Source organism: Aotus nancymaae, unplaced genomic scaffold (genome assembly GCF_030222135.1).
Source record: "Aotus nancymaae isolate 86718 unplaced genomic scaffold, 86718_ANA_hifiasm-v0.15.2.pri h1tg000077l, whole genome shotgun sequence".
In the NCBI taxonomy this organism is placed as follows: domain Eukaryota; kingdom Metazoa; phylum Chordata; class Mammalia; order Primates; family Aotidae; genus Aotus; species Aotus nancymaae.
In genome coordinates, this window is record NW_026988492.1 from 8,814,750 (window position 1) to 8,841,620 (window position 26,871).

The 26,871-nt window shown below is 41.7% G+C and overlaps 1 protein-coding gene across 1 annotated transcript in view; it reads right to left on the reverse strand.

Annotated features, from left to right (window-relative positions):
* Window positions 1–26,871, reverse strand: part of GAD2 (glutamate decarboxylase 2) — a 98,451-nt gene that overhangs the window by 19,520 nt on the left and 52,060 nt on the right. Inside the window, exons 9-13 of the mRNA XM_021664983.2 lie at window positions 22,636–22,690; window positions 21,059–21,175; window positions 17,854–17,918; window positions 10,538–10,616; window positions 5,185–5,334 (exon numbers count right to left, since the gene is read on the reverse strand). Of these exons, the coding sequence (XP_021520658.1) occupies window positions 5,185–5,334; window positions 10,538–10,616; window positions 17,854–17,918; window positions 21,059–21,175; window positions 22,636–22,690 (466 nt within the window). The remainder of the gene's footprint in view (window positions 1–5,184; window positions 5,335–10,537; window positions 10,617–17,853; window positions 17,919–21,058; window positions 21,176–22,635; window positions 22,691–26,871) is intronic.

The following is a 26,871-nucleotide window of genomic DNA, read 5'->3' on the forward strand; positions in this document are numbered from 1 at the left end:
AATCCTTCCCAAATCATTTTATGAGACCAACATCATCCTAATACCAAAACCCGGCAGAGACTCAACAAGAAAAGAAAACTACAGGCCAATATCCATGATGAACATAGATGCAAAAATCTTCAATAAAATACTGGCAAGCCAATTGCAACAGCACATCAAAAAGCTTATCCACCATGATCAAGTAGGATTCATCCCGGGGATGCAAGGCTGGTTCAATATACGCAAGTCTATAAATGTAATTCACCACATAAACAGAACCAAAGACAAAAACCACATGATTATCTCAATTGATGCAGAGAAGGCCTTCGACAAAATTCAACAGCCCTTTATGCTAAAAACTCTCAATAAACTAGGTATCGACGGAACGTACCTCAAAATAATAAAAGCTATTTATGACAAACCAACAGCCAATATCATATTGAATGGGCAAAAACTGGAAGCATTCCCTTTGAAATCGGGCACTAGACAAGGATGCCCTCTCTCACCACTCCTGTTCAATATAGTACTGGAAGTTCTAGCCAGAGCAATCAGACAAGAAAAAGAAATAAAGGGTATTCAATTAGGAAAGGAGGAAGTCAAATTGTCTCTATTTGCAGACGACATGATTGTATATCTAGAAGACCCTATCATCTCAGCCCAAAATCTCCTGAAACTGATAAGCAACTTCAGCAAAGTCTCAGGATACAAAATCAATGTGCAAAAATCACAAGCATTCCTATACACCAATAACAGACTTAAAGAGAGCCAAATCAAGAATGAACTGCCATTCACAATTGCTACAAAGAGAATAAAATACCTAGGAATACAACTAACAAGGAATGTAAAGGACCTCTTCAAGGAGAACTACAAACCACTGCTCAACGAAATAAGAGAGGACACAAACAGATGGAGAAACATTCCACGTTCATGGTTAGGAAGAATTAATATCGTGAAAATGGCCATACTGCCCAAAGTAATTTACAGATTCAACGCTATCCCCATCAAGCTACCAATGACCTTCTTCACAGAACTGGAAAAAACCACCTTAAACTTCATATGGAACCAAAAGAGAGCCCGCATAGCCAAGTCAATTCTAAGCAAAAAGAACAAAGCAGGAGGCATCACACTACCGGACTTCAAACTCTACTACAAGGCTACGGTAATCAAAACAGCATGGTACTGGTACCAAAACAGAGATATAGACCAATGGAACAGAACAGAGGCGTCGGAGGTGACACAACATATCTACAACCACCCAATCTTTGACAAACCTGATAAAAACAAGCAATGGGGAAAGGATTCCCTGTTCAATAAGTGGTGTTGGGAAAACTGGCTAACCATATGCAGAAAGCAGAAATTCGACCCCTTCCTGACACCTTACACTAAAATTGACTCCAGATGGATTAAAGACTTAAACATAAGGCCTAACACCATAAAAACACTAGAAGGAAACCTAGGCAAAACCATTCAGGACATAGGCGTAGGCAAGGACTTTATGACCAAAACACCAAAAGCATTGGCAACAAAAGCCAAAATAGACAAATGGGACCTAATCAAACTCCACAGCTTCTGCACGGCAAAAGAAACAGTCAATAGAGTGAATCGGCAACCAATAGAATGGGAAAAAATTTTTGCAGCCTACCCATCTGACAAAGGGCTGATATCCAGAATTTACAACGAGCTAAAAAAGATTTACAAGAAAAAAACAAACAAGCCCATTCAAAAATGGGCGAAGGATATGAACAGATACTTTACAAAAGAAGACATACAAGAGGCCAACAAACATATGAAAAAATGCTCATCATCACTGGTCATTAGAGAAATGCAAATCAAAACTACATTGAGATACCATCTCACGCCAGTTAGAATGGCGATCATTAAAAAATCTGGAGAAAATAGATGCTGGAGAGGATGTGGAGAAATAGGAACACTTTTACACTGTTGGTGGGAGTGTAAATTAGTTCAACCACTGTGGAAAACAGTGTGGCGATTCCTCAAGGACCTAGAAATAGAAATTCCATTTGACCCAGCAATCCCATTACTGGGCATATATCCAAAGGATTATAAATCGTTCTACTATAAGGACACATGCACACGAATGTTCATTGCAGCACAGTTTACAATAGCAAAGACCTGGAACCAACCCAAATGCCCATCGATGATAGACTGGACAGGAAAAATGTGGCACATATACACCATGGAATATTATGCAGCCATTAAAAATGAGGAGTTCGCGTCCTTTGTAGGGACATGGATGAACCTGGAAACCATCATTCTCAGCAAACTGACACAAGAACACAAAACCAAACACCACATGTTCTCACTCATAGGAGGGTGTTGAACAAGGAGAACACCTGGACACAGGGAGGGGAGCACTATATACGGGGGTCTGTTGCGGGGGGGGAGTTGGGGAGGGATAGCATGGGGAGAAATGCCAGATATGGGTGAGGGGGAGGGAGGCAGCAAATCACACTGCCATGAATGCACCTATGCAACAACTTTGCATGTTTTTCACATGTACCCCAAAACCTAAAATGCAAAAAAAAAAAAAAAAAATTATCTCTGAGCAAAAAAAAAATAATAATAAAATAAATAATGATTATTTCATTTTTTAAAAAAAATACGAAGGTTTAGATTGAAAATCAACTGGAAGTTTTTGCCATTTAGGATGTCTAGATACTGGAGGTGTTTCCACAAGGAAGTAAAAGAATAAGTAGTGCAGTGACTGTGATTTCCTCTTTTCATCCCCTTTCCCGGTGCCTTCATGAGGCCCTTTCTTTTATTTCAGGCTTCATCTGGTCCTGCTGTTCCATTCACACCTGATGCCCTCCATGTTCTTTCACTAAAAACCCACGCTGCCCCCTGCTGGAGAGGAGGCTTCAGATGGAAAGGGAGCAGCAGAAACTGATGAACCATGAGAGAAACATTTTCATGTAAATATTGGTGATGATCATTATCTTAATAAAAACACCACAGGGGGAATAAGACACACAGAATATTACCTGAAGTAAGAGGGAACTTGTACAATATGCAGAGATCAAGGTTTCCTCAGCTTGCTACCTGATATTTATATTCATCATCTTGTAATTCCCACCAATCAATGAAATGAAAAACCTGCTCATTTTAAAGCAGCTTGGAGGCTGATTTATATAAATACACAAAGCAGCTTGGAGGTACATTTATATTCTTGATTGATTTTTTTCTTCCAAATGAAAGTGTCATTGCTAGCAGAATGAGTCTCCCATTGGTTGGTGAGGACCAGGTACCTGTCCTTGTTGGGCTGTCAATTTTCAAAAGAGGAAGGGGGCTTATCACCCCACCATTATTGGGCAACACAGTGGAGCTTCACTTCATGTAAAGCTCCTGATATTTAGCTTCATGTAGCTGCCTGATATTTAGCAACATGTAAAGAAAGTTCAGCTGGGGTTAACACTATTAAGGAGGCTTGCCTGAAAGATGTACAGTCCAGCCATCCCTGGAAACCACCCAAGAATTATTCCTTCACTAAGCAAGATCATCTTTCTGTTTAAACTGCATCTTTTTACCAGAATGGACTTAAAGGAGATTCCATAAAATACCTGTGGATTGCTTTGCTTCACTCCAAAACTCCCTCTTTTTCTTTTTAAGGACCTGGTCATCTAAACCGCTTAAAGTAATTTAGGTTACTTAAAAAAAATTATACGAAGGCATAAGGAATTCATTGCCATGGACATGGTTCCTACTTTTTTACACAGACTTCAGCAAGAATCCATTCACTGGTCTTATCCTGGTATACTTCACTCCTACTGACCAAGCTATTTGCTTTTTCTTATGGGACTGAGCATCTTACCTCTTTAAGTAGGCGATTTACACATTTTAGAGCCAAATGTATATCCTTTCCACCAAACATGAAGGACCTCACCATATCCCAGCTTTCCCTTGTAAACGTTAGAATCCAAATGGAGGCACTCATGTTAAGAAAACCCTGATACATAGAGCCAGGGAAAACCGGGAAGAGAGGGTTCTCAAGCCTTGTATACTGGATAACAAAAACGATAACAGAAGACTGCAAAAATTACAACTTTGCTCGAAGGCTACCACAACCTTACACACACACAAAAATACTCCTGCAGGGACATCTGCCTAGCAATCACGTATCCAGCCTCGGACTGGCCTCACCCTTGTTATTGATCTTTGTAGCCAAAAATATTTACCTCAAAACAATTATGCAATCTTCCTCATTTCTTCCTTTAAAAACTTTTGTCTTCCTTTACCTTCTTTGGATGTGCACAGAGTTTACTATGGCATATGTGTTCCCATTGCAATGCTTTATTTCCAAATCAACGTCTTTTCTTTTGGAGAGCCTCTCTCTGTTATTTAGGTTGACACTTTTAATTGCTCCCTTTTTTATGTCAGATTTCCTTGAATCCTTTTTTTGCATTGGGGTTTCTATAGTATACACAGCTGGCTCTGTCCATTGCCTCCTGCAGGAGATAAATGAAGCTGGACAGGCAGGCACTAATTTGTGACCTTTAAGTTAAGAATCTGGTCAAAATTAAAAATAAAACCTTTGACCTTTCCAGCCTGCTTATATTTAAACATAAATGTAGGCTCCTGGAAGGCTACAATTAGGTCCAGCAAGTCCTGCACACCGTTAGTAAGTTTTCCTTGCTGAGAAAGTAGAGGTCACTTACAGTTAAATTCAGAGGGAAACACAGAGGCTACATTAAAGGAGGTGATTAGGTACTTCAGGAGATTAGAAAACAAAAAAGCTTTTTAACTAGAGGTTATCCCTTGAAATGTCAAAATATAAGCTATCATGATGGGCATTTTACTTTTTCTTTTTTTTCTCTAAACATATTGTTTCAGATTGCATTCACCTACCCCAGGCGATCAATCACTGGGTACAAACTGAATCAGTGGACAAAGACCAACAACAATAACAATAAACACCTGTTCAAGCTCAAAGTGTTCCACTATGTAAAGCAAAATGGATTTGTCTTCTAGACGAGTGAGCATTTGAGGTAATTTGGCTAGAAAAAAAACAATGGGGTTGGCTCTATTTTTGCTCATGTCGAATGAAGGTATTTAGATGCAGGATTAAAGAAGGCAAATCTTGGGTAAGGTATTTCAATTTGGAAATCATTTTTTTAACATTTCATAATAGGGGTCACCATATAAAGGTTCTGTTTTTAGTTGACATTTACCTGGTCCACACACACTCACCTTTGCCCTCCACATCAGCCATAGTTTAAAAACATCAACGTGGCGTCCGCACTGTAAGGCCTTGTCTCCAGTGTCATAGGACAGGTCATAATGTTTATCTTGCTGAAAGAGGTAGGAGGCATGCATTTGGTTGCAATTCTGCATCAATCCCTAAGAGAGAGAATAGAATATTTAGAAAATTCTACTGACCACTCACTAGATTTATATTGGTAAAAATTAATAGGAAAAAAATAAAAGAAAGAGACATTGCATATCTTAAAGAAAGAGAACAGTACAAATCAATTGAAAAAAAAGGATGGGGCCAATTCTGGACAGGAGTGTCTTGTTGTAATAGTCAACCATGTGGGATCAATGGCCCAGGGTCAAATGTCACAGAGGTTAGCAAGGACACATTTATACTTTCGCTCTCCCTTTTAAGATAAGGCATTTATAAAAATCAAGTGATAAATAAAAATCACAATCAGAGCATACATTTATGTTTAAATGTTCTCCTTCTTTGGGAGAACATCTTGCTATTCTGGTTTTGTCATGATTAAAATATTTTGGAAACTCTTTGGTTTTGTGAAATATTATTGGTGTGTTTCTTCTAGTATTTCCATCTACATCTAGTACAAGTACTTTATCATTTAGCTGTTAGAGTTTGAGCTCCCTTTGGAAATCATAGCTTTTAAGACAGCTCATTGCTATCATTTTTATATGCTGAAATCTAAAAAAAAAAAAAACTACATATACATTGCAATTTTTAGATAAATTTAAATAACCAATCTTTCAAATGTCATGTTCCTCTCTCAAGAGTGGTCAGAGCTTCAGTCCTACAATCGCATACTCAGTTTCTTAAGGTAATTAAGTGGAAAGTGTCATCGTCAATGGCCATTCATTTGTCCCAGCACTGTAACCTTACTATGGAAATGGGTGGCAAAGTGATTGAATTATTCCATAGGATAGTGAATGAATCATGCTTTCTGACTAAAATAGTATCACCAGTCTCTTCACTAAAAGCCCCGTGTTTCAATTTGTCATGAACCACTGGAAGCCTTTGACTATTTTCTTCTCTTCTGTATAATTGTGATTTTACAAAAGCTTTGGCATTTGGTTTTGTTTCTTTTGTGACTCATGACAAAAGAAGACAAGACTAAAATATGATCACTTAGTTGAAGTTAGAAGTGAAAACACTTCTGAAAACTGTACACACTAAAACACAATGCAATGCAACTACAATTTTAATTTGGTTTTGAAAGACGGAGTGAAATGGTGGACAACAGAACTGGACTCTACCTTGTAGTTTAAGCTTCACATATATTGGAATCCATTTGTTATTTTTGAGAATAAGAACAATTAAATACGATGTATTTATATTAGATCAGTAGAAATATATTGAATTCGAAAAAGAAAATTTACTTGAAGACCAATAAGGTGAAAATTTGCAACACATGCTTTTATTTGGTTTCCTGGTCACAGAAATTTTGTACCATTATTCCTCTGGCCATGAAAGCTCCCACATTGGTGCCATCAATACTAAGGAAGACCACCTCAGAGACTGTGAAATGGTGAATGGATCAGACCTATTCCTACTGTGATAGAAAAAACAACTCAAAACACGTGAGCCCTAAAAAGCCGGGCAGCTGCAGTCTCAGTATTGTACAAAACAACAAGCAAAGATGATGCTGTTTTCCTTACAGAAGGCCTTAGTGAGATGATGTCCTGGTTCTGAGCCATGAAAAAGTTACAGACCATCATGTCCCAAACTATTTAAAACACACGAATAGTTCTGTACATGAAGAGATTCACATGCTCAAATAAATTTAGGAAACTGTATATCGTCTATTCTTTCTTTTTAGATACTGCAATACATATCTTTAAGGGCATATTAAGGGCCCTGATAGGCCCTGAAATAATGTAAGTTGCTTTTAACTCTAAATCAATATATTTCAGCCTTTTTAAAACTGAGAACTCTCTTATTGGAGAACACTTATTACCATCTCATGGAACAGCACGTTCCTTGGATGCTGTCAGAGCATCATAAACTCTTGGATTATAGAGTAAATGAATTAGAGCTTGTTTATTCCTACTCAATAAAGGAATCATTTCTACACATTTACAAATAAGTGGCTGTCCAATCTCTCTATTTAAGCACCTCCCCCTATTAATTTATTCCTATTGTTGGATAGCTTGATTGTTAGAAGTATTCCTTTTATTGAATCCAAGTCAGAGCTAAAATCACAGTGTCTTCTGATTTTGCCATCAGATCTGTATCACCCGGTGTTACTAAACCAGCTCCTCAAAGCTGCAACGAAAATCCTAATCTCTTCCATTTGACAGTCCTTTAAACAGTGAAGGCTGCCATCCTTCTCTCAGCCCTTTTCTTTTCTTTTCTTTTTCTCCGTAGGCTAAACATCCTTAGTTCTTTCAATCATCCCTCTTATATGTTTACCAATTGGTCACCACAGTTTGGGCTCTAGCTTGATGGAACCCCATGGACAATTTGGTACCAAGCTAAGCAGAGCACTGTAGGTGTGGTTTAACCAGAGGTGAGGGGGAGACCACCACCTTCTCATGCTGAAACTCCACTTCCTGTATCTCATTAATGTGTTTTGTGTGGCATTTTTCTCTGGACTCATTGTTGACCCTGTAGAGCTAACATCCTTTTTCACAAGTCCAACAATTTAGCCATGTAGAAACAAGCCTTTCTTGTCCAATCAAAATATAACCATCATATACAGGGACCTAAGAGCAGAGCCTTACAATGATACCCAATAACAACGTCCCTTTTTGGATGTGGCTCACTGGTCCAGTCTATAAAAATCAACTTGTATTCTGATTCCACCCCTACACACATTTACTCTATCTCCCAGTCTCCTCTCATCTGAAACATTAATAGGCTTCTATGTTTTACTCAAACAGTCCGTGAATATTTTGAATGGTATGAGTTAGGTACCAAGCCACAGGCTCTATCCTGGGTTTAATAACCAGTCAGTAGGTCCTTCCAATGCAGTCATCTAATCAGTTCCAAATCTTTCTAACTATTTTCCTTCAGCTCACATTTCTCTTTTGGTCTGTAAGGACATGATGGGAGCCACTGTCAAAACATCTGGCCGAAATCTAAATAACACAAATTTATTTTCTCCTTTCAAGTAATTATAGCTCAGGTTTGCATGAGGTAGGGCAGACGATAATACACTGAACTGTATTTTTAACTGACAAAAAACCAGTCCGAAAGGATATTTTCCAATCCATTCATCTCATTTTGAAGGGACATTTCTGCTTCAGTCCTGTGTTCATATTTTTATTATTGATGAAGGCACAGAAGGCATGCTGTGTAAATTTGCGGCTGACAGCAGGAGGTATCAAGAACCACAGAAGCAATACCACTCTTTGACCCAGCAATCCCACTTTGAGGAGTCTACTTTGAGAAAATAATCAGGAATGTGATCAAAGATAGATGTTTAAGGATTCTATCAAGTCACTCTGTAAAACACTGGTCAATATTTTAACCATGGAGATATGGTTCACTGAATTATATGATAGAATAACATGAGTCTATTAAAATTCAGGTTTTAGGACAGCATGCTCACAATCTAATGTAAAGTATGAAAAAGAATAAACATGTATGTATGAGGTAGATGATAGCAATTTTATTATAAATATACATTCATGCATTTTTACATGTATTTATTTGTAGAAAAAATGTGGGAGAAAATATTAAAAATGGTAATCATGTTTATCTCTAAGTGATAAAAATTTGAGGTAACTCTAAATTTATTTATATTTTCTGTTCTGCCTCAACTTTTTAAAATAATGTGTTAACTGTATAATTAGAAAAAAGGAAAATATTTTTATTTGAATTTTTTCCTTTATTTTGTTAATATGGTGAATTACATTGATTGATTTTTTTTTTTTTTTTTTTTTTGAGATGGAGTCTTGCTCTGTAGCCCAGGCTGGAGTGCAGTGGTGTGATCTTGGCTTACTGCAACCTCTGCCTCAAGCAATTCTCCCACCTCTGCCTCCCAAATAGCTGGGATTACAGGCACAAGCCACCGTGCCCAGCTAATTTTTCTATTTTTTTTTTAGTAGAGACGGGGTGTCACTATGTTGGCCAGTCTGGTCTTGAACTCCTAACCTTGTGATCCACCCGCCTCGGCCTCCCAAAGTGCTGGGATTACAGGCGTGAGCCACTGCGCCCGGCCACATTGACTGATTTTTTAACAAACCTGCACATTCTATACATGTACCCCAGAACTTAAAGTATAATAAAAAAAATAAAATAAAGTAAATGGGCATGGTGGTTCATGCCTGTGATCTCACCACTTTGCAAGGCTGAGGCAGGCAGATCACTTGAGGCCAGGAGCTCTTGACCAGCCTGGCCAACATGGTGAAACCCTGTCTCTACTAAAATCACAAAAATTAGCTAGGTGTGGTGGCAGGCACCTGTAGTCCCAGCTACTTGACAGGCTGAGGCATGAGAATCACTTGAACCCAGGAGGCAGAGGTTGCAGTGAGCCAAGATCACACCACCACACTCCAGCCTGAGTGACAGAATGAGACTCTGTCTCAAACAAACAAAAAAGGTAAATAAAGATCAACACTTAAAAATTACTTTAATCTGGGGTTGCTTTATTAATGCTAACAAGATAAAATTTAATGGGGATCATCTCAAACTTCTTATTTGGGTTTCATCAACAAAATAAATGTGGGAGTGAGGAACTGAGTCTGGCCTGGCATCACGGAAGGGAGATGTATGGGCATCAGCAGTGCCCACCTACTGAGAACGACCCTAGGCCTGGTCAAAAGAGCCGTCTTGAATGAAAGTGCTCACAGATGCTGCTTCTCTTTTCTGGTTAATAAGGATGCAGCGTCCTTACACTCTGAACATGGCTTTAAATATCAGATAAATTGTAATCATGAGATATAGAACACGCACATATACATACACATGGTATGTACCTGGATCCTAACACTAACCTTAATCCTATATCATGTATATTTCTTATATAGAGAAAATGATCTCCTCTCAGTTTCCAGAAAAAAAAAACCTGGAAATTTAATTTTTTGAGAAAGTGACATAGAGGGTCTCTGGGTTGGGGGACAGCAGGAACACTTGAGGAAAAAAGTATCACACTGAAAACAGGAGATTAGGTCAAAGTTTATGCTCTGAAAGTTGATGTCCTCTTATCCTTTCTTCCCCGTTAGGCACCAGACCTTCACCCTGCAGACAGGAATCTAGAAAGTGCTTTCTGGGGAATGTGAGTAGCGCCATAGAAAAGACCCGGTGACCTTGACATTTCCAGAGAAAGTCAACCACGTAAAGAGTCAAAGCCCACGCGTTGACTGGGACACAGAGTCAGGAGAGACATACCTCTTCTCTAACCAGGAGAGCAGAGCACTGCAAAGGGACTCCCATCATTTTGTGTGGATTCCACGTCACAGAGTTGGCCCTAAAATAAACAAATCACGTAAGCGGGTGGCACTCAACCCTGACAGGCTCAGGGCACGTGCAACTGAGCTTCAGTTTCTTAGTACTGTTTCTCAGACTCCAGATTGAAACTAAATGTATGTATTTATTTTAATTTAAATAATTAAATAGATTTATTGGGTACAAGTGTAGATTTCTTACGTACATATAGTGTGTGGTGGTGAAGTCTGGGCTTTTGGTGTGTCCAGCACCCAAACAGTGACCACTGTACCCAACAGATAATTTTTTAACCCTCACCCCATCCCATGCTCCCACAACACTGTATTTAGTAAACACAAAGTAGACTCTTAAACATGCGTGAAAGGAAAATATCTTGAGCCCCCAAATCACTAAGCTAAAGGGAGAAGTCAAGCTGGGAACTGGTTATGGCAAACCTGTTCTCTCATTCTATTCAGTCACCCCTCTGCTCGCTGAGATAAATGCATATCTGATTGCCTCCTTTGGAAAGGCGAATCAGAAATGCAAAAGAATGCAATTATTTGTCTCTTATCCACCTGTGACCTGGAAGGCCCCTCCCCACTTCAAGTTGTCTCGCCTTTCCAGACCGAACCAGTGTTCACCTTACATATGTTGATCAATGTCTTATATCTCTCTAAAATGCACAAGACCAAACTGCTCTGACCACCTTAGGCACGTGTTGTCAGGACCTCCTGAGGCTGTGTCACAGGCATGCGTCCTCAACCCTGGCCAAATAAACTTTCTAAATTAACTGAGACCTGTCTCAGTTTTTCAGAGTTCACACTACAACTTTTCTTGGTCCACAGAAATAGCAGGTGATGGTGGGGGTCACCATGCGGTGTGCCCCAGCTCCACTGGCAGCGTGCACCCCACCTCCATGGTGGTCTCGGAGCCCCTTAGCGTGACTGGGATCATCCAGTCCAGGGTCCTTCCTTCGGCCAGTGACGGCCAGAGCCCTGGCCAGTGAGGGCAGCCGCTTCCTGTACCTCTGTGGTCCTTGCTATTGCTGTGGCCTGGAGCTCAAAGAGAGGGCTCATTCCACTGCTGAATTTTATTCCTTTCTTAACTCGATTTTTCCTTTCTAGTCAATTGATGTCCAAATTTCTCAGATGCGTCCTTTTGTAGTAGCTACAGGCGAGGCCCTGCTTCCATCTGGTTCCTAATCCAGAGTTATTTTCTTTCCAGACTGCAGGTGAGAAGTGCTGTGGCTCCCACAGCAGGGGAGAGTTCCGTCTTGTTTTGCCTCACACCTTGGAGAAATCTGATGCTCTCTCATCAGTAACAGTGGCTCACACAACAGCGATTCCCCGCTCAGGGATTTATGTTATTTCAAAAGTCTAAACTGTAGCCCTGGTTCAGATTCCCTTAATAATAATTATTATTTTATTTTAATCTGAATTCAGCAATTGTGTCGTAACTGCTTCGCAGTCTCCATTTTGTTCCTCACTTGGCAGCAGAATTATTTTCTATCTCTGTTTATGGCCCTCTCCTGCTCCGAAATCGCTGACAGTTTTCTTTTGCCTCCAGCCCAAATTCCAAACTGCAGGGTACGGCTGGTGCAGCCCCTGGGGCGAGCCCTAGCTACACCTTAGGTCTTGCGTCCCTTCACTTTTCTTTGTCCATTTCATCACGCCAGATTCTTTTTTGTTCTCAGAGAACTCTCTTCTCACACTGCTGGGTCTCATCGTGCTGTTTCCTCTTCCTGGAACATCATCCCCCTTTGATTCACGTTGTTAAATCTTGCTTATTTTTTAAGGCCCCACATTCTTTCAGTATTCTCTCCGTGACCTTGTTTAACTTCTGCGACTTCTCTCCCTCACTTCCATTGTGCTCCTCTTTTGATTCTGGGAAAAGCAACTGTTCCCACTGTGAATGTCATGGCTCACTTCACACATTTACTGGGTAAGGTGAGTCTTCGGAGAGACTGAGGGGTCGTGGCAGTGGAGTTTCATGAATCTGACTGTGGCATAAAGGAGGAAGGAAAGCACGATAGAACAACCAGCAGCAGCTGCCTCCAGAGAGCCATGGACTGTTGCCCCTTCTGGCTGTGCAATGGACTTGGGCTGACCCAGTTCTCACCTCTCTGGGTGTGATGGCCTTGGGAAGAAATGAGAAGCTGGGAAGGGCCCCATTCATTCATTTGATAAAGGGCAGGTGTCAGCCAGACAGTCAGAGAGCACTCACTGGCCTGGGGATCTTATCCAAACCAATGAATAGTCTAGCTCAGCTTCTGGTCTTTCTCTGGCTCTGACACTAGTTGTCAGATACATTTAGGACTGGAATGGAGGAAACAGAAGCAAAGGCAGTTCATGGTCAGATAACTAACCCTGAAGAGAGGACTAAATGACTTCATGAATAATAACAGCATTGAGGTATTGAAAAGTTCCCTCCAAGAAAATATCTACTTGCTCTGTAGAATGACCCTGCAGTCAGGACCCTAGGCTGTAAAGCAGACATAATAGATAAGGGAGAAGCCCTCAGGAGCCAGGTAGTATGGATTTGCATTCAGGTTTCATCACTTCCTAGCTGTGTGACTTTGAGCAAGTTACTTAACCTCTCTGTGCCTAGATTTTCTCATCTGGTAAAGGAGAATAATAAATAGTTTAGGTAAAATGCTTAGAACTGTGCTTAACATGCAGTGAACATTAAATAAAGTTGGCTCTTGCTATAGATTTCACCTCTGTCATTTGCGAACTTGGTGACACCGTGCACATATATACACACAGCCATTCTATGCATTCCATCGTGTTCTATGGCTAGATATCTAATTCTGATAAACTCAGCTTCGTCAGAAAGAATGCCTGATGGGAGAGGAAACAGCCGTCCTCCATTTCTGTGACTGTGGTGTTTATCTCTATGCGGGGGCCTATTTGTCTTTTTAGAAGAGAAGCTGCCAAGACCCACAACTACCTGTCACTGAATTCTCTGTCCCGCCTCTCTCTCAGAGGCATAAAGATGGCAAAAAGCCCTGCAGATTGATTTGATGACATGACCTTGGTTTATTTGAGAAATGTTAGCAATTTATTTAAAAAAAAAAAAAACAGACTCAGGTTCATTTCAAAATGTTTTGGTGTGGGATTCGGTCACGTGGAGTCTGCAGCTTTTGTAAGTTGGAGAGTACTGAATCCAGCAGGACTGTTTAAAGACATCTTCCTGCGCTCTTATTTGTGCTTCAAACACGTAGGCCCCATTCACCACTGCTCAGCCTTCTAGACCGATTCTTTCTCCTCTATATTTGTGTTCCTGCTGCCATTTTCCTTCCAGGCATCCAGCCTCCAAACCTCACTATTGTCCTTGGTTTCACACCTTTCTGCCCCGTCTTGATAATGCCCCTGACAGTTCTCTGTCTCCCGCTCTCCTAGGTCCATCCACTTACTTCTTCTCTGCTGCTACACACTCAGCTTCTCTCCCATCCTACACCTGGACATTCCTGATAGCTTAATAGCTTCTAGTCAGTCCCTGGCTCCCAACTCTCTAATGCAGAGTTAATGCCGAGACACAGGTGAGATCGTATTGCATCTCTGCTCAAAGCCTGCTATGGCTCCTGCAGCAAAGGTTTTCCACGGGTTTTGCCCCCATGAGTAATCTAATGCTCTCCACACATAATAGTGGCCCACACAGCAGTGACACCCAGCTCAGGGATGTATGTTTCATGGGAAGCATCCCCGTGGATTCTGACCTGGCTTTCCAGGCAGGCCCTGGGCTGAAACTCACTGGCCAAGACTTCTGCATTTTCCACCCATGTCCTGGCCACTGCTGTGAAACCATGTCATCCTTCAACCAAACTTGTTTGAACTTTCTCCAAGACCTTGTGTACTTTCACACCTGTGTCTCTTCAGCCTGAATGCCCTTTTCCATTTCTGCCTGATGAAGTACCTTGTATGCTATGGTGCTCAGCTCCAATGCTGCCCTGCTTGGCGAAACCTCCCGGGATCACAGAAGGAACCATTCCTTTCTCTGTGCTCTCCAATCCGCTCCCGTGTCTGTCTCTTGAGCCTTTGCTTCCTTGCCTTGATTTTTAATCCACTGTTCATGGACAATCTTCCCCAATAGATTCTAAACTCCTTAAAGATGGGCTTTATATCACACTCATCTTTGCAGTCACGCAGTGTCTTGTGCTGTGGCTTGCAGATGACAGAGGTTTAGCAATGATCAAATTAAATCCTGAACCTCTGGCTCTCCGGGCGGGAATGAGGGCAACCGGTGAGGCAGCAGAAACTGCACCAGCACCTTCGGCTGAGATGTAAAGCCTTAAGAGTGGAATACATCAGAGGATCATTACAGTAAGCAGCAGCCTGTGGGCAGGAAGGACTAAAGACCAGTCGGTTTATGATGCACAGAGGCCAGGTGCGGTGGCTCACACCTGTAATCCCAGCATTTTGGGAGGCCAAGGCGAGCTGATCACTTAAAACCAGGAGTTCAAGACCATCCTGGCCAACATGGTGAAACTCCATGTCTACTAAAAAAATAAATAAAATAAAAAAAAATTGGCCAGGCGTGGTGGTGCACACCTGGAATCCCAGCTACTCAGGAGGCTGAGGCAGGAGACTTGCCTGAACGCAGGAGGCAGAGGTTGCGGTGAGGCAAGATAGTACCACCACACTCCAGCCTGGGCAACAGAATGAGATTCCATCTCAAAAATAAATAAAGAAAAGAAAAAGAAAAAGAACTAAAAATATGACATACAGAGTCATGCTCTGAAGTCTCAGGCCTTGTGGCGCGCACTCTCAGTGGCACCATCTCTAGATATTTTGACAATGATAGCAAGGAAGAGAGCTGTTTTCTGAGAATTTGGTTGGTTCTTAAAGAGGATGCCAGGCAGGGCTCCAGGTGTTTGTGCCATTTAATTAATCTGTTTTTTTAGAGATGGGGTCTCTGTTGCCCAGGCTAGAGTGCAGTGGTGCCATCATAGTTCACTGCAGCCTTGAATTCCTGGGCTCAAGTGATCCCCCTGCCTCACTCAGCCTCCTGAGTAGCCAGGACCACAGCTATGAATGCCATCATGCCTGGCTAATTTAAAAAAAAAATCTTTTTGTAGCGATGGAGTCTCACTTTGTTACCCAGGATGGTCTTGAACTCCTGGCCTCAAGTGATCCTTCCACCTTCACCTCCCAAACTCCTGAGATTAAAAGCAAGAGCCACCGTACCTGGCCCTCTTGTGTCATTTTGTTGTGAGAATGGCATTCAGGATTCCCTGCTACTAAGGAGCCTCTGGATTTGGGGACAAGAATTGACTATGGATTTCCTCTACTTTTAAGTGAGCTCTAGACTTTGGTTTGAGCACTTAGAAAAATGTCATTCCCTAAATGAGACACATTTCTTTCCTAAACTTGTGGCCATACACATTATGTGGTTTCCACTGGTCTTCCAACTGTATTCACTGAGAAAGTACACCTTTTACTAATAAGTCAGTGAGAGGGATATCCTTGGGTAAATGGGTTGACCAAGGGGTTCCAGCAGTCCCCTCATTTTTAGGACTTCATATATGGTTATTCTATTTGAAAAATTTAGTTACAATACAGTTTCAAGAATTGTGGCAGTAAGAGAACTCTGTGTTCCTTGATGAACGTTCTAAGCTTTGCTCTCAAATTAATAGTCTTTGGTACAGAATCGTGTGGGTGTTTATTTTTCTAAGACTCAGGGTAGGTAATTTTTAAGTGGAGGATGTGCCAGGGCTTTCAGCATTTGCAGTCACATGTGGCATCAAAGGTAAAATGACAGACTTTTTGTGCCAGTCAGAAACTCACAGAAGAGAAAGTGCTGTATCTAGGCCACCTCTCTTGAAAGCACATGAATTTAATTCTTGTTCTTATCCTGCAAGCAGGTACCTTCCAAGTTGTTCTCTCTTTTATTGTCTCTCCCTGTTTAGTTAATTGCCTCTCCTTAAGCTTCTGCTTTCTTGCAGATCTTCATAATGGAAAGGGATTAGGCCTGGGAGAAGCCCCAAGGGTTCAAGAGCAGAGGCCTGGCACTGGCTGACTCTGGGAGGGAAACACGCCTGTCCTCATCCACCGATGTCTCAATTCGGCCCTGCAATCAGAGCTTGGGCAGCTCCAGGCGCCTTAACCCAGCTGTGTTCAGGCCAGGCCCTGACTCCGGCCATCAGACTCAGGGTCAGTGACCCTTTTGACATGGGCCTTCGCTGGTGTATCCCAATTCTTTTTTGACTTCTTCCCACTAATTCGGTGGGACGCTCTCGATTCCAGCCTAGTAACCCTACCCCTCTCTTTCCACACTCACGGGACCTCTGTGCGTTTTGGACCTGGGTGTCACGTCACACCCTCTGCACAGCCACTCTGGCTGGGCTTCCCGCATGCCCCGGGCTCACAAGTGCTTCTGCGCTCCTTGTCCTGGAACAGAAACTATGCCAAGATGTCTAGCAGCACAGCCAGTGTGACGCTTTTGCTGGGCAGCATCTGGCGACTTGGCAGGGCATGGTGGGCATTTGGCAGCCTCTGATGAATTCAGGCTTTCTTGGTCGCCTGGAGTGTCAGAGATCACCACTGTGTCTGACCTGCCATGGTGTGATGAGAGAACTGGACTCTCTTTGCATGTGGTTCAGAACCAGAGCCTGTATTTTGCATTCTGTTTTTCTTTTTCTTTGGACCTGAATGTGTTTGATGCTAATCAGACTTATCACCTTTGTGTTTTTCAGCTTTTCTCAACAGTCTTCTGTGTAGGCTCTAAATAAAAGGTGCTTTGCAGCATCAGTCAGAGCAGTGTCAGAGAAAGGTTATTACGGGAATGAAACTATGAGATGAGGTTATCGCTAGTACGTCTCACATTAAGTGAACTAGCCATCTTAGACCCCAAACCAAAACTTTCAACACTGATAAGTTACAAGGTGCCTATTTGCTTTGTGAAATTATTTGCTGTTTTTTTAAGCAGTGGATATTATCCTTTTATGAAACATGAAAGCTATAAATCTTTTCCCTGGAAAATGTGGGCTGCCTGTAGGTTTTAAACAATTTTTTGTGGTTGGTTCAGAGATCCCAGGAATAGACCCTAGAAAGGAATCTCTATGTCTGAAAGACATTCTACCTGAGTCACTTGACGTGTGTTCTGATTTTTCTGTTGTTTACACATATTCATGAGTGTAATACCACATAAGGCAAGGAACACAGGCACTGGATAGACTGAGCTCACCCAGTAGTCCAAGAGTTCCTGGAAATTGATTGTAATTTGTGTTTCACAGTTGGCTTTTAACACTTTATGTTGTTAATAAGAAAAATGCAACATACCTCTCCACGCCATTCAGTTTCCACTTGTGTTTTCGGGACATCAGTAATCCACCACCCCAAGCTGCCTGAAAATAACATAAGAGGAAAATCATAGCAGTTTGTCATTGCCTAGATTTCTTTTTGTGTATGTGTGAGACGGAGTCTTGCTCTGTCACCAGGCTGGAGTGCAGTGGCGCGATCTCAGCTCACTGCAACTTTTGCCTTCCAGGTTCAAGAGATTCCCCTGTCTTAGCCTCCTGGGTAGCTGGGATTATAGGAGCACACCACCACACCCAAGCTAATTTTTTTGTAGTTTAGTAGAGACGGGATTTTACCATGTTGGCCAGGCTGGTCTCAATCTCCTGACCTCAGGTGATCCACCCACCTTGGCCTCCCAAATTGCTGGGATTATAGGCGTGAGCCACTGCGCCCAGCTGTCATTGCCTAGATTTCTATAGCTTGGTGTCTTCTAGACTAATGAGAGTCTCCTAGGGTGAAAATGATCTCCTTGACCCCAGGCAGCTTAGGGAGTTGACCACCTTCCTCTGGCACTAGACCTTCAGAGTTTACATTGAAGGGCCGTTCTAAAGTCCCAGACTCTATCCTACATTTACATGGGTGTTAAGGAGCCACCTTGGAGGGTTATTTCCTGATCTGCAGGAGATGGAGAAAGACCCTCTCCCAAACCTATCACTGGCACTGTTAGTCCTAGTGAAGTCATGTTCTCAGAATGAGAATCCCCGTGTTCCCCACAGTGTCAGGCAGAGAAGATGGGCAGGAGGGCCATTAAACAGCTTCCAAGTTGCAGGGAAAACTCTTTTGACAAGTCTAAATGATTCCAGAAATAGGAAATGGTTTCATAACTCTATTTCACTGATGTGTGATTTTTGATAGTTTTTGTGTCCAAAATCCACAAGCAGAAAAGATTCATACCAGTCAATTAGCTGAGCAATTAGAACACATGTCTTAAAAATGTGTGCTTGATCAAGGTTGAAGATTTGAATTGGTGTAGGAATGTACAAATAATTCTGAGATAATTTTAATGGGATTATAAAATTCCTTTATGATATAATTGCTTCCCCCACCTTTTGTTGTAAGTTCAGTTCCTTTTTTTTTTTTTTTTTTTGTGACAGAGTTTCACTCTTGTTGCCCAGGCTGGAGTGCAATGGTGCAATCTCAGCTCACTGCAACCTCTGCCACCTGGGTTCAAGCAATTCTCCTGCCTCAGCCTCCCAAGTAGCTGGGATCACAGGCACCCACCACCATGCCTAGCTAATTTTTGTATTTTTAGCACAGATGGGGTTTCACTATGTTAGCCAGGCTGGTCTTGAACTCCTGACCTCAGGTGATACACCAGCCTCAACCTCCCAAAGTGCTTTATATTACAGGCATGAGCCATTGTGCCTGGCCCAGTTCTTTTGCACTTTGAAAAATTATCTGATTTTCCAAACGTTTACTATTTTAAGATTTTTTTCTACTAAAATTTAGAATGTATGAATGTCAAAGCTAATAAGAGTAAGTGGTCAACTTGGTATGTTTCAAAGAAAAGCTATTAAAACTGGTTAAAAGATTCCCTAGTTCTAATTTAAGTAGAAGGCCCAGAGGAACGACCCATAGCTTCTGTTGGCTCAGGACACACAGACATTCTCATTTTTGAAGTTGTCAGGTAATCCTCTTCCTGAATCAGCCAGCAAGGTCTCACAGGCTTTCCAGTCCTGAGACCCAGGTCACTAATGGTACCGAGGTGGTTCAGTCTTTTCTCAGTGTCTTCAAGTGTAAAATGAAAGGGGCTCTGGTAGCCTAATAAACGACTCACACTGTGAATCTGGGAGGGTAAAGAAGATTGGTGACTGCTTTGCATGAATACTCTGGAATAATGGAAATGCACCCAGCTTAGCCAGTGGAAGTTTTATGCTCCTAAAGAAGAGTATTAATGAGCCTGGGCATGGTGGCTCACACCTGTAATCCCAGCGCTTTGGGAGGCCAAGGTGGGTGGATCACGAGGTCAGGAGTTTGAGATGAGCCTGGCCAACATGATAAAACCCCGTCTTTACTAAAAATGCAAAAATTAGCCGGGTGTGGTGGTGCATGCCTGTAATCCCAGCTACTAGGGAGGCTGAGGCGGGAGAGTTGCTTGAACCTGGGAGGCGGAGGTTGCAGTAAGCTGAGATCGCGCCACTGCACTCCAGCCTGGATGACAGAGCAAGACTCTGTCTCAAAAAGAAAAGAAAAAGAAAAGAGCATTAATTTGGTCTGAATAATTTTTATAAAGAAAAAATGAGTAAAGCCAGGGCTAGATCACTGTCACAGCACTGGCTTAGATCCGGTGCTGGCCCATGACAACGTAAAGGATCTTGCACTCAAATGAACATCAACTTACGCGTTCCTTCACTGAGAAAGTCTTGCAATGAAAAAATTATCAGCAGAGCCAAGCATTGTGCTTAGTTTGTGATGGTTTGTGATTAGCGATGGTTTGACACAAACTCTTTATCTCATGTGGATCACTATTAGTTTGCAGGTGGTAGCTAATCTTCCAACCACACTGAGTAATACTAATCTACACTTAAATCCCTTCAATCCTTCTAAAACACGACACATTTTTTTTTCATTGGAAAATGTTCTGGTGGGCACACCTCCATTATTGTTTAGTGTGACAAGGCCTGAAATCAAAACCTTTCAAACATAATTTATCTTCTTACCTGACAAAGCTAAGAAACTGGAACTTTGGTGGTCCATATTTCCCAGGAAGCTGTCAAGCCTGTTTTTCTCTCTCAACATAGGAATATCAAACTTGAGCTTGAAGATTTTTTTTTAATCCTCTGGGTTTCCTACATAAATGCAACTCCTTTTTACTCCTTTGACCATCCTAGTAAGTGAGGAAAAGCTGCATGTGTGGGACTGTGTATGCAGCCTGTATTCCTCCATTAGATGCAATGGCTTGATGAATTGAAAACAAAGCGGTCAGCTTGGGTACTGATCAGAGAAATACAAACATTGCCATGTTGGGGACATTGAGGCATAATCAGCCTCGGGATTCTTCTGATGCATGTTGTGCACTGTGTGAGCCATGTGCTAATTTGCTTCAGCCATCTTTAAAAGCTTTAATATCACCACTCTGAAAATAAGCTGATCAAGTTAAAAAAAAGAGAAAACAAATTTCCTTCATGTGTCCCAGAGGCAAAACATGCAAGGACATTTTAGTGGCCAGTTCCTAGGGGATACTTACATCCACATGCATCCAGATCTTATACTTCTTGCAAATGTCGGCGACAGCTAAGAGGGGGTCAAATGCTCCATACACGGTGGTTCCAGCTGTGGCACTCACGAGGAAAGGAACAAATCCCTGTGTGAACGAGAAAGCCCCAAGTCATGGAAAACAGATTCAAGGGTTCTTTTTAAAAGCTGATTAGAAGCCATGGAAATTCTCCCCCTAACACACACATCTGAATTTTGGAAGCAGCAGATGAGTTATTGATACCCTAGGACGTGGGACAAACTGCTGTTCACTCTCTGGAATCTGAGTTCTCTAGGCCATGCTGTTGGACCTTACTGTCTTATAAGAACAGATATTCTGATTTTCAGAAGAGGCTGCAATAAGCCCAGAGGCTGTTAGTGATGTCCCCAAGACATGTATATATTCCCAGTAGACTTTCTGGCCCGTTGTACCCTCTTTGCTCACTTTCAAGTGTTCCTTATTCACAAAGAGGCCTCCGAACTTCCTAAGTCCCCTAGAGTGAATAGGCAGGAAAATGAAGAGAAGTAGCTCTGACCAGCCCGTTGTTCCTATTTGGAAAATGCCCAGATAATTTATTTGGCATTTCAGCACAGAGGGGCTAAAATAATAAGTCATGACTTTCATCCATCTAACTAGTCCTCAGTCTCTCTGACCATGGCTAAATGAAAATTGATTGAAATAACAGGCTGGAAGAAGGCAGAAGAAGGCCACAAACAGGATCGCCATAGTCACTCATTCCGTAAGGACTCTGTCCTGTCTATAGAACATGACGTTACGGTGTCAGTCTTTAGGTGGCAGCAAAGGTTTAATCTTGTAGTTGATGTTACTAGAAGTAGTTCTAGCATCTGTACAAGAATGAGGAAAACCTTTTCCTGCTGCCTGTCACTCAGTAAAACAAAACCAAATGAGAAAGGGCATAGGAACATAAATAATTACATCCATATGCATAATAAAATAAATGTGTATGTCATTAAATCAGGAACTGTAGATTATATCTACCAAACGGTAAACAGGATTTTAGAAACAAATTCTCTGATTTGTGAGCCATCCGGGGTTGTAAAGGACTTTCTAGAGCTTTGGGAATCATGGGCAGGCCTTCAGAACGTGTTACTTCTGAAAAGAGTTCTAAATTGCTTCCTGCAAAATAAGACGTTTGGAGAGCCAATGCTATCAGCATGCACCTAGGTGGGAAAAACTGGCCCCTCTGAAGAACTGCACCAGGGTCCCTCACATACTGCATTAGCATTCTGCTAATTCCCCACCTCTGAAAATACTCTTTCAAATGTGTGTGTCTTTCATGCCAACCCCCAGTACCTAGGAAGACAAATGCTTTAGAAACTCTTACTGTGTCTCTGTACATAATATTTATTCAGCAATTTAAACTTTTCTAAAGCAGAGCCTATAACTCAGAGAAATAAATAGTGATTGGATGCAGAATTGTATATTCTCATCAAACCTGGGAGATTGAGGTTTGGATCCTCTTTTTAAAATAAAACCAAAACACACTTTGTTCTCCGCTGGATGGAAATAGAAATATGGGCTGGATAAAGCTCCTGGCAGAAACTTACTTTCTGTTTAGCTTCAAGAATCCTTCTTTCAAGATCAGATGGGATCATTTTCCCTCTGGAAGGAAAAAGAAATACAGATTCGCTTTGAGTAATTTGCTTCGTCAACTTTACAATGTAAGCGGCCGCAGGAGGGTAAAGTCCAACTCTAAACTGTTGATAATAATACTCAGTGAAAACAACTCCTTGACTGTTTCCAGGAAGAATGCATTTACCTGCCTGGATGATGCATGACTATAATTTCTGGCCCGTTTTGCAGACTCCTGACCATACTGTGTTGTTCTCCGTAGAACGATTATAATGGCCCTCGGCTGTGCACACAACCTTCTTATTAAGTCATCCTCTTAACTCAATTAAAACAAGCCCGATTTTGAGCAAAACATTTGGCAATGAAAGGAGAGTTCAGAAAAACCTTTCTATTCCAAACCTTTTAATAAACTGACCTGCAATTTCACATACCAATGACACACCAAGAAAAGAAAATCCATTCTGAAACATCTGGATGAAGATACTAAGTAAATAAGCTATCTAATGACATTCCAAGTGCTAAAAGCGTAAAGACGGCCAAAAATTCATGGGCTCAAGTTTCAAATATCCTTTCAATTCTAAAAATGTTTCTTTCTTAAAATGAAAAAAACAGTGCTTTGCTTCCTATTATAATAATCAATCATGGTAATGGAGGCAGAGAAACGTTCTTTAAGTCAAAATAGCTCTCTGGAGGTTGCTAACATGGCCAATTTTGCATCAGGGTCATTGATCTAGGTTTTAAAAAGGCTATTTGGAAAATAACTGATGGTAGAGGTGATTATCACGATAAGTGGTTGTGGGATACTGTTGGCATATAGTGAGCAGTGAGAGGGGTCTTTGGTATTTGTCACTGGCCCAAGAGTACATTTGTGGCTCTCCTGTGAGTCTAGACATGCAGCAAGCATTGGACTTCATTACAGCTTCTAGTGTTGTCTTGCTTAGGCTTTTACATATTAAAATAAGTTAATTTATTATGAATTACTTCTATAGCCTTTATTTCAAAAATAATTTGAGCATTATATAGCGAGAAGGATAAGTTATATTTTTGACCCATTTTTTTCAGGCCAATAAAGGAGGTGTGATCAAATAATTGGAATATAAAGCAGACATGAAACCTCAAAGCATTGGGACTCACTGATTTTGTCGAAGATGTTTCCCAAAGAAAGACAATTACCTGGGCAATGGTAATGGACAAATTACCAGTGATTAGTTTGTCACGTTGGAATGCAAAAAAAGGGCATTACAGGTGCATTTGATGCCAAGAATATGGACTTAGATTAGAGCAGCCTACCCTTGGGGAACTTCTGTGAGACTGAGGGGAGGGAAGAGAGAGTGGTGTGGTTGAGGAAAGCACATAGAGAGCTTCTCACTCCCTGTAATTCTTCCTACACTTCACAGCTTTGCCTGGGGGCATCCCTTAAAGCAGTTTTTCAACTTCTCCCCATCAGATCAGGCTGTGCTAAAGCACCTTGCTCCAGCCCTGATATAAACAAAATGTTCAAGTTTCTGAGAAAGTGTATTATCTTTATCTTTTACATAAAGTTTAAAGCACATTAAAATTGCCATAAACAAGAAAATTGAGAGTGAGAACTCTTAGAAATTGTTTTTTGCAAATCTTGAATTTTACCCAAGTTTACCACAAGCTAAACACCTCTGCCTGGAAGAATTTGGGGTAGACTAGTTTGACAATCATTATTTGCTCATCAAATCATATCATACTTAATATTTTGTTAAGTATAAGGCAGTAAGATGGCAGTGAGGAGTCAGAGATGAGGGTACATTTGAATTGGAAGGGGTTCCAAGACATGCCCAATTCTAGTTGAACCTTCTTGTTTTTCAAATAGGGTAATAGGCTGAGAGGAGAAGTGACTGCCCAAGATCAAATGCTGGTAAAAGGCCAGGGAGTAACTAGAAATATAATCCAAGCTTCCAGAACAAACTCATAGGTACCAAACATATAGGAAACCTGTTTGGAAAGGCTGGAGTCTTTTAAAATAAGATAAATCTTTTAAGATCTGACATTCATGAGCCAGAGCTGTCATCCAAACCTGCCAGGAAAATAGTAATGAACATATGGTCTGTTTCTTTCGTGTATCAGCGAGCTTTGGGCAGGAGGAGGGAGTATCTTGTCAAACATCGACTCCAAGTGTTCACCTCTGGCAGACTGGAAAGAAATGGGGCTAGCTCTAGTTTCTCCTCAACACTCTGCCTTCCAAACCTGTATTTGTTTTGTCTACTTAGGACCCAGACCCTGACATATGGCAGGTGGTAGATAAACATTTGTTGGAGGAATATGGCTAGAAGGAAAAATTGAACCCAAAGCTATTAATATGTTTACCTTAATGTCTGACTAGACAGTGAATATGGAGGCCTTGTGAGAGGAAACTTACCATCTTTTGCTCTAACTTAGAATTGGCCGAATTACCTTAGAACACTGGTTCTTAACTAATCACTCACGTCCCTGTTTAAAATGCATAGCCCCATTCTTAGGCATTTTGATTCAGTAGGTCAGCATGGGGACCAGGAATTAATTCATCCCACAAAAATTTATTGAGCACTTGCTATGTACTATGCAGCGTTGTAGGAACTGGGGTACCAGGGTAAACAGGACAGCTTCTACTCACCAGGGCTTCCACGTTAAGAAGGGAGACAAACAATAAACTGATAAATAGACAAATGTGCACAAGAATCTGCATTTTCATCAGTCACCCAGGTGATTCTGCATAACATATGCAAGTAGACCCAGGGCCATATGTTAAGCGATGCTGCTTGGGACATTTTAACCTGGGAGGTACTTAAATAACTGTGTAACACACTAAGTACTTTTCATATGTGCCATGGTTTGGAGCCTTCATGGCTGCAGTGCAGTGAGCAGGAGCTCCAGATATAGCCTTGTCCATCCCTGCCTGCCCATATGTTGCAGAGAGAGAGAAGATTGGGTGACAACCAGCAGATTGTCCTCTGTGGATTAGAAGTTGTTGGGTCAGTCCTGGCCTTTCTGCACAAAAATCGCCTGGTGCCTGGGAGGCTTTGGATGGCGACTGTTCCATACTCTATGTGTGGTCTAAAAGAATTTCTATAATATAAGCGTATATCTTTAATAATTATGCATCCAGCCTTTAAGCTCACAGTTAAGTAGCCACTGATGCTTTATAACACTGCTCTCAGTTAGTTGTTGGTGTTTAAAAAGGGACTGCTACTAAAGTCAGGGCCATTGAACCAGAATGCTGCTTAGGACAAGGTATTTTGCATTGAGATGCTCAGTTAGTAGTAGCCTTTAAAAAGTCTTATGATGCTGGTGGGGTGCAGTGGCTCACGCCTATAATCCTAGCACTTTGGGAGGCCGAGGCAGGCGGATTATGAGGTCAAGAGACCATCCTGGCCAACATGGGGAAACCCCGTCTCTACTAAAAATACAAAAATTAGCTGGGCATGGTGGCACGTGCTTGTAGTCCCAGCTACTAGGGAGGCTGAGGCAGAAGACTTGCTTGGACCTGGGAGGCGGAGGTTGCAGTGAGCAGAGATTGCACCATTGTGCTCCAGCCTGGGAGACAGAGCGAGACTTCGTTTTTTTAAAAAAAATGTCATATGATGCTGTAGGGTCAGATAACTCCACTAAGCTGACTGGGCAAAATCCCAGGAAGAATGGCAGGTAGAACCACCAGCAGGAAAGATCTTCTCTTTGTGGGAAGAAGCAAAAAGACACAGATGGCACCTTGGACCATGGTCCCATATTTATGCCTAAAATTCTCCATGGCTCCAAAGGGAAGGACTGATTATCTTACTGAATGGAGCAGGCTACTGGAGAGTCTGTATTTCTAGGCAGGCTTGCAGATGGTCACATATGGGGCGCTTGAGTCACTAGCTGACCCCATTCATTGGCCCTGCTGAAACTAGAGATACTACCACCCTTTCCTAAGTGAGTAGGGCTTAGCTCTGTTCATAAAAACATGTGTGCAAAGAAGAGAGTATGCGTGCATCCTTCCTGTTAGAAATGGACTAAGGTTATATAATAACAACACTACCAGCAGCAAAACTAAATGACAAGTTTTAGAAGCAGTCGTTGCATGATCCCTGCTCCTCCCCCAAGCCTACAAGAGTGAGTTCTTTTACATTTACATTGCAGATTAGGAAACTGAAGTTCAGAGAGGCAGTTGACTATGGTTAAAAGCTTGAAATCCAGAGATGGAATAGTGGATTCCTGCCACAGAT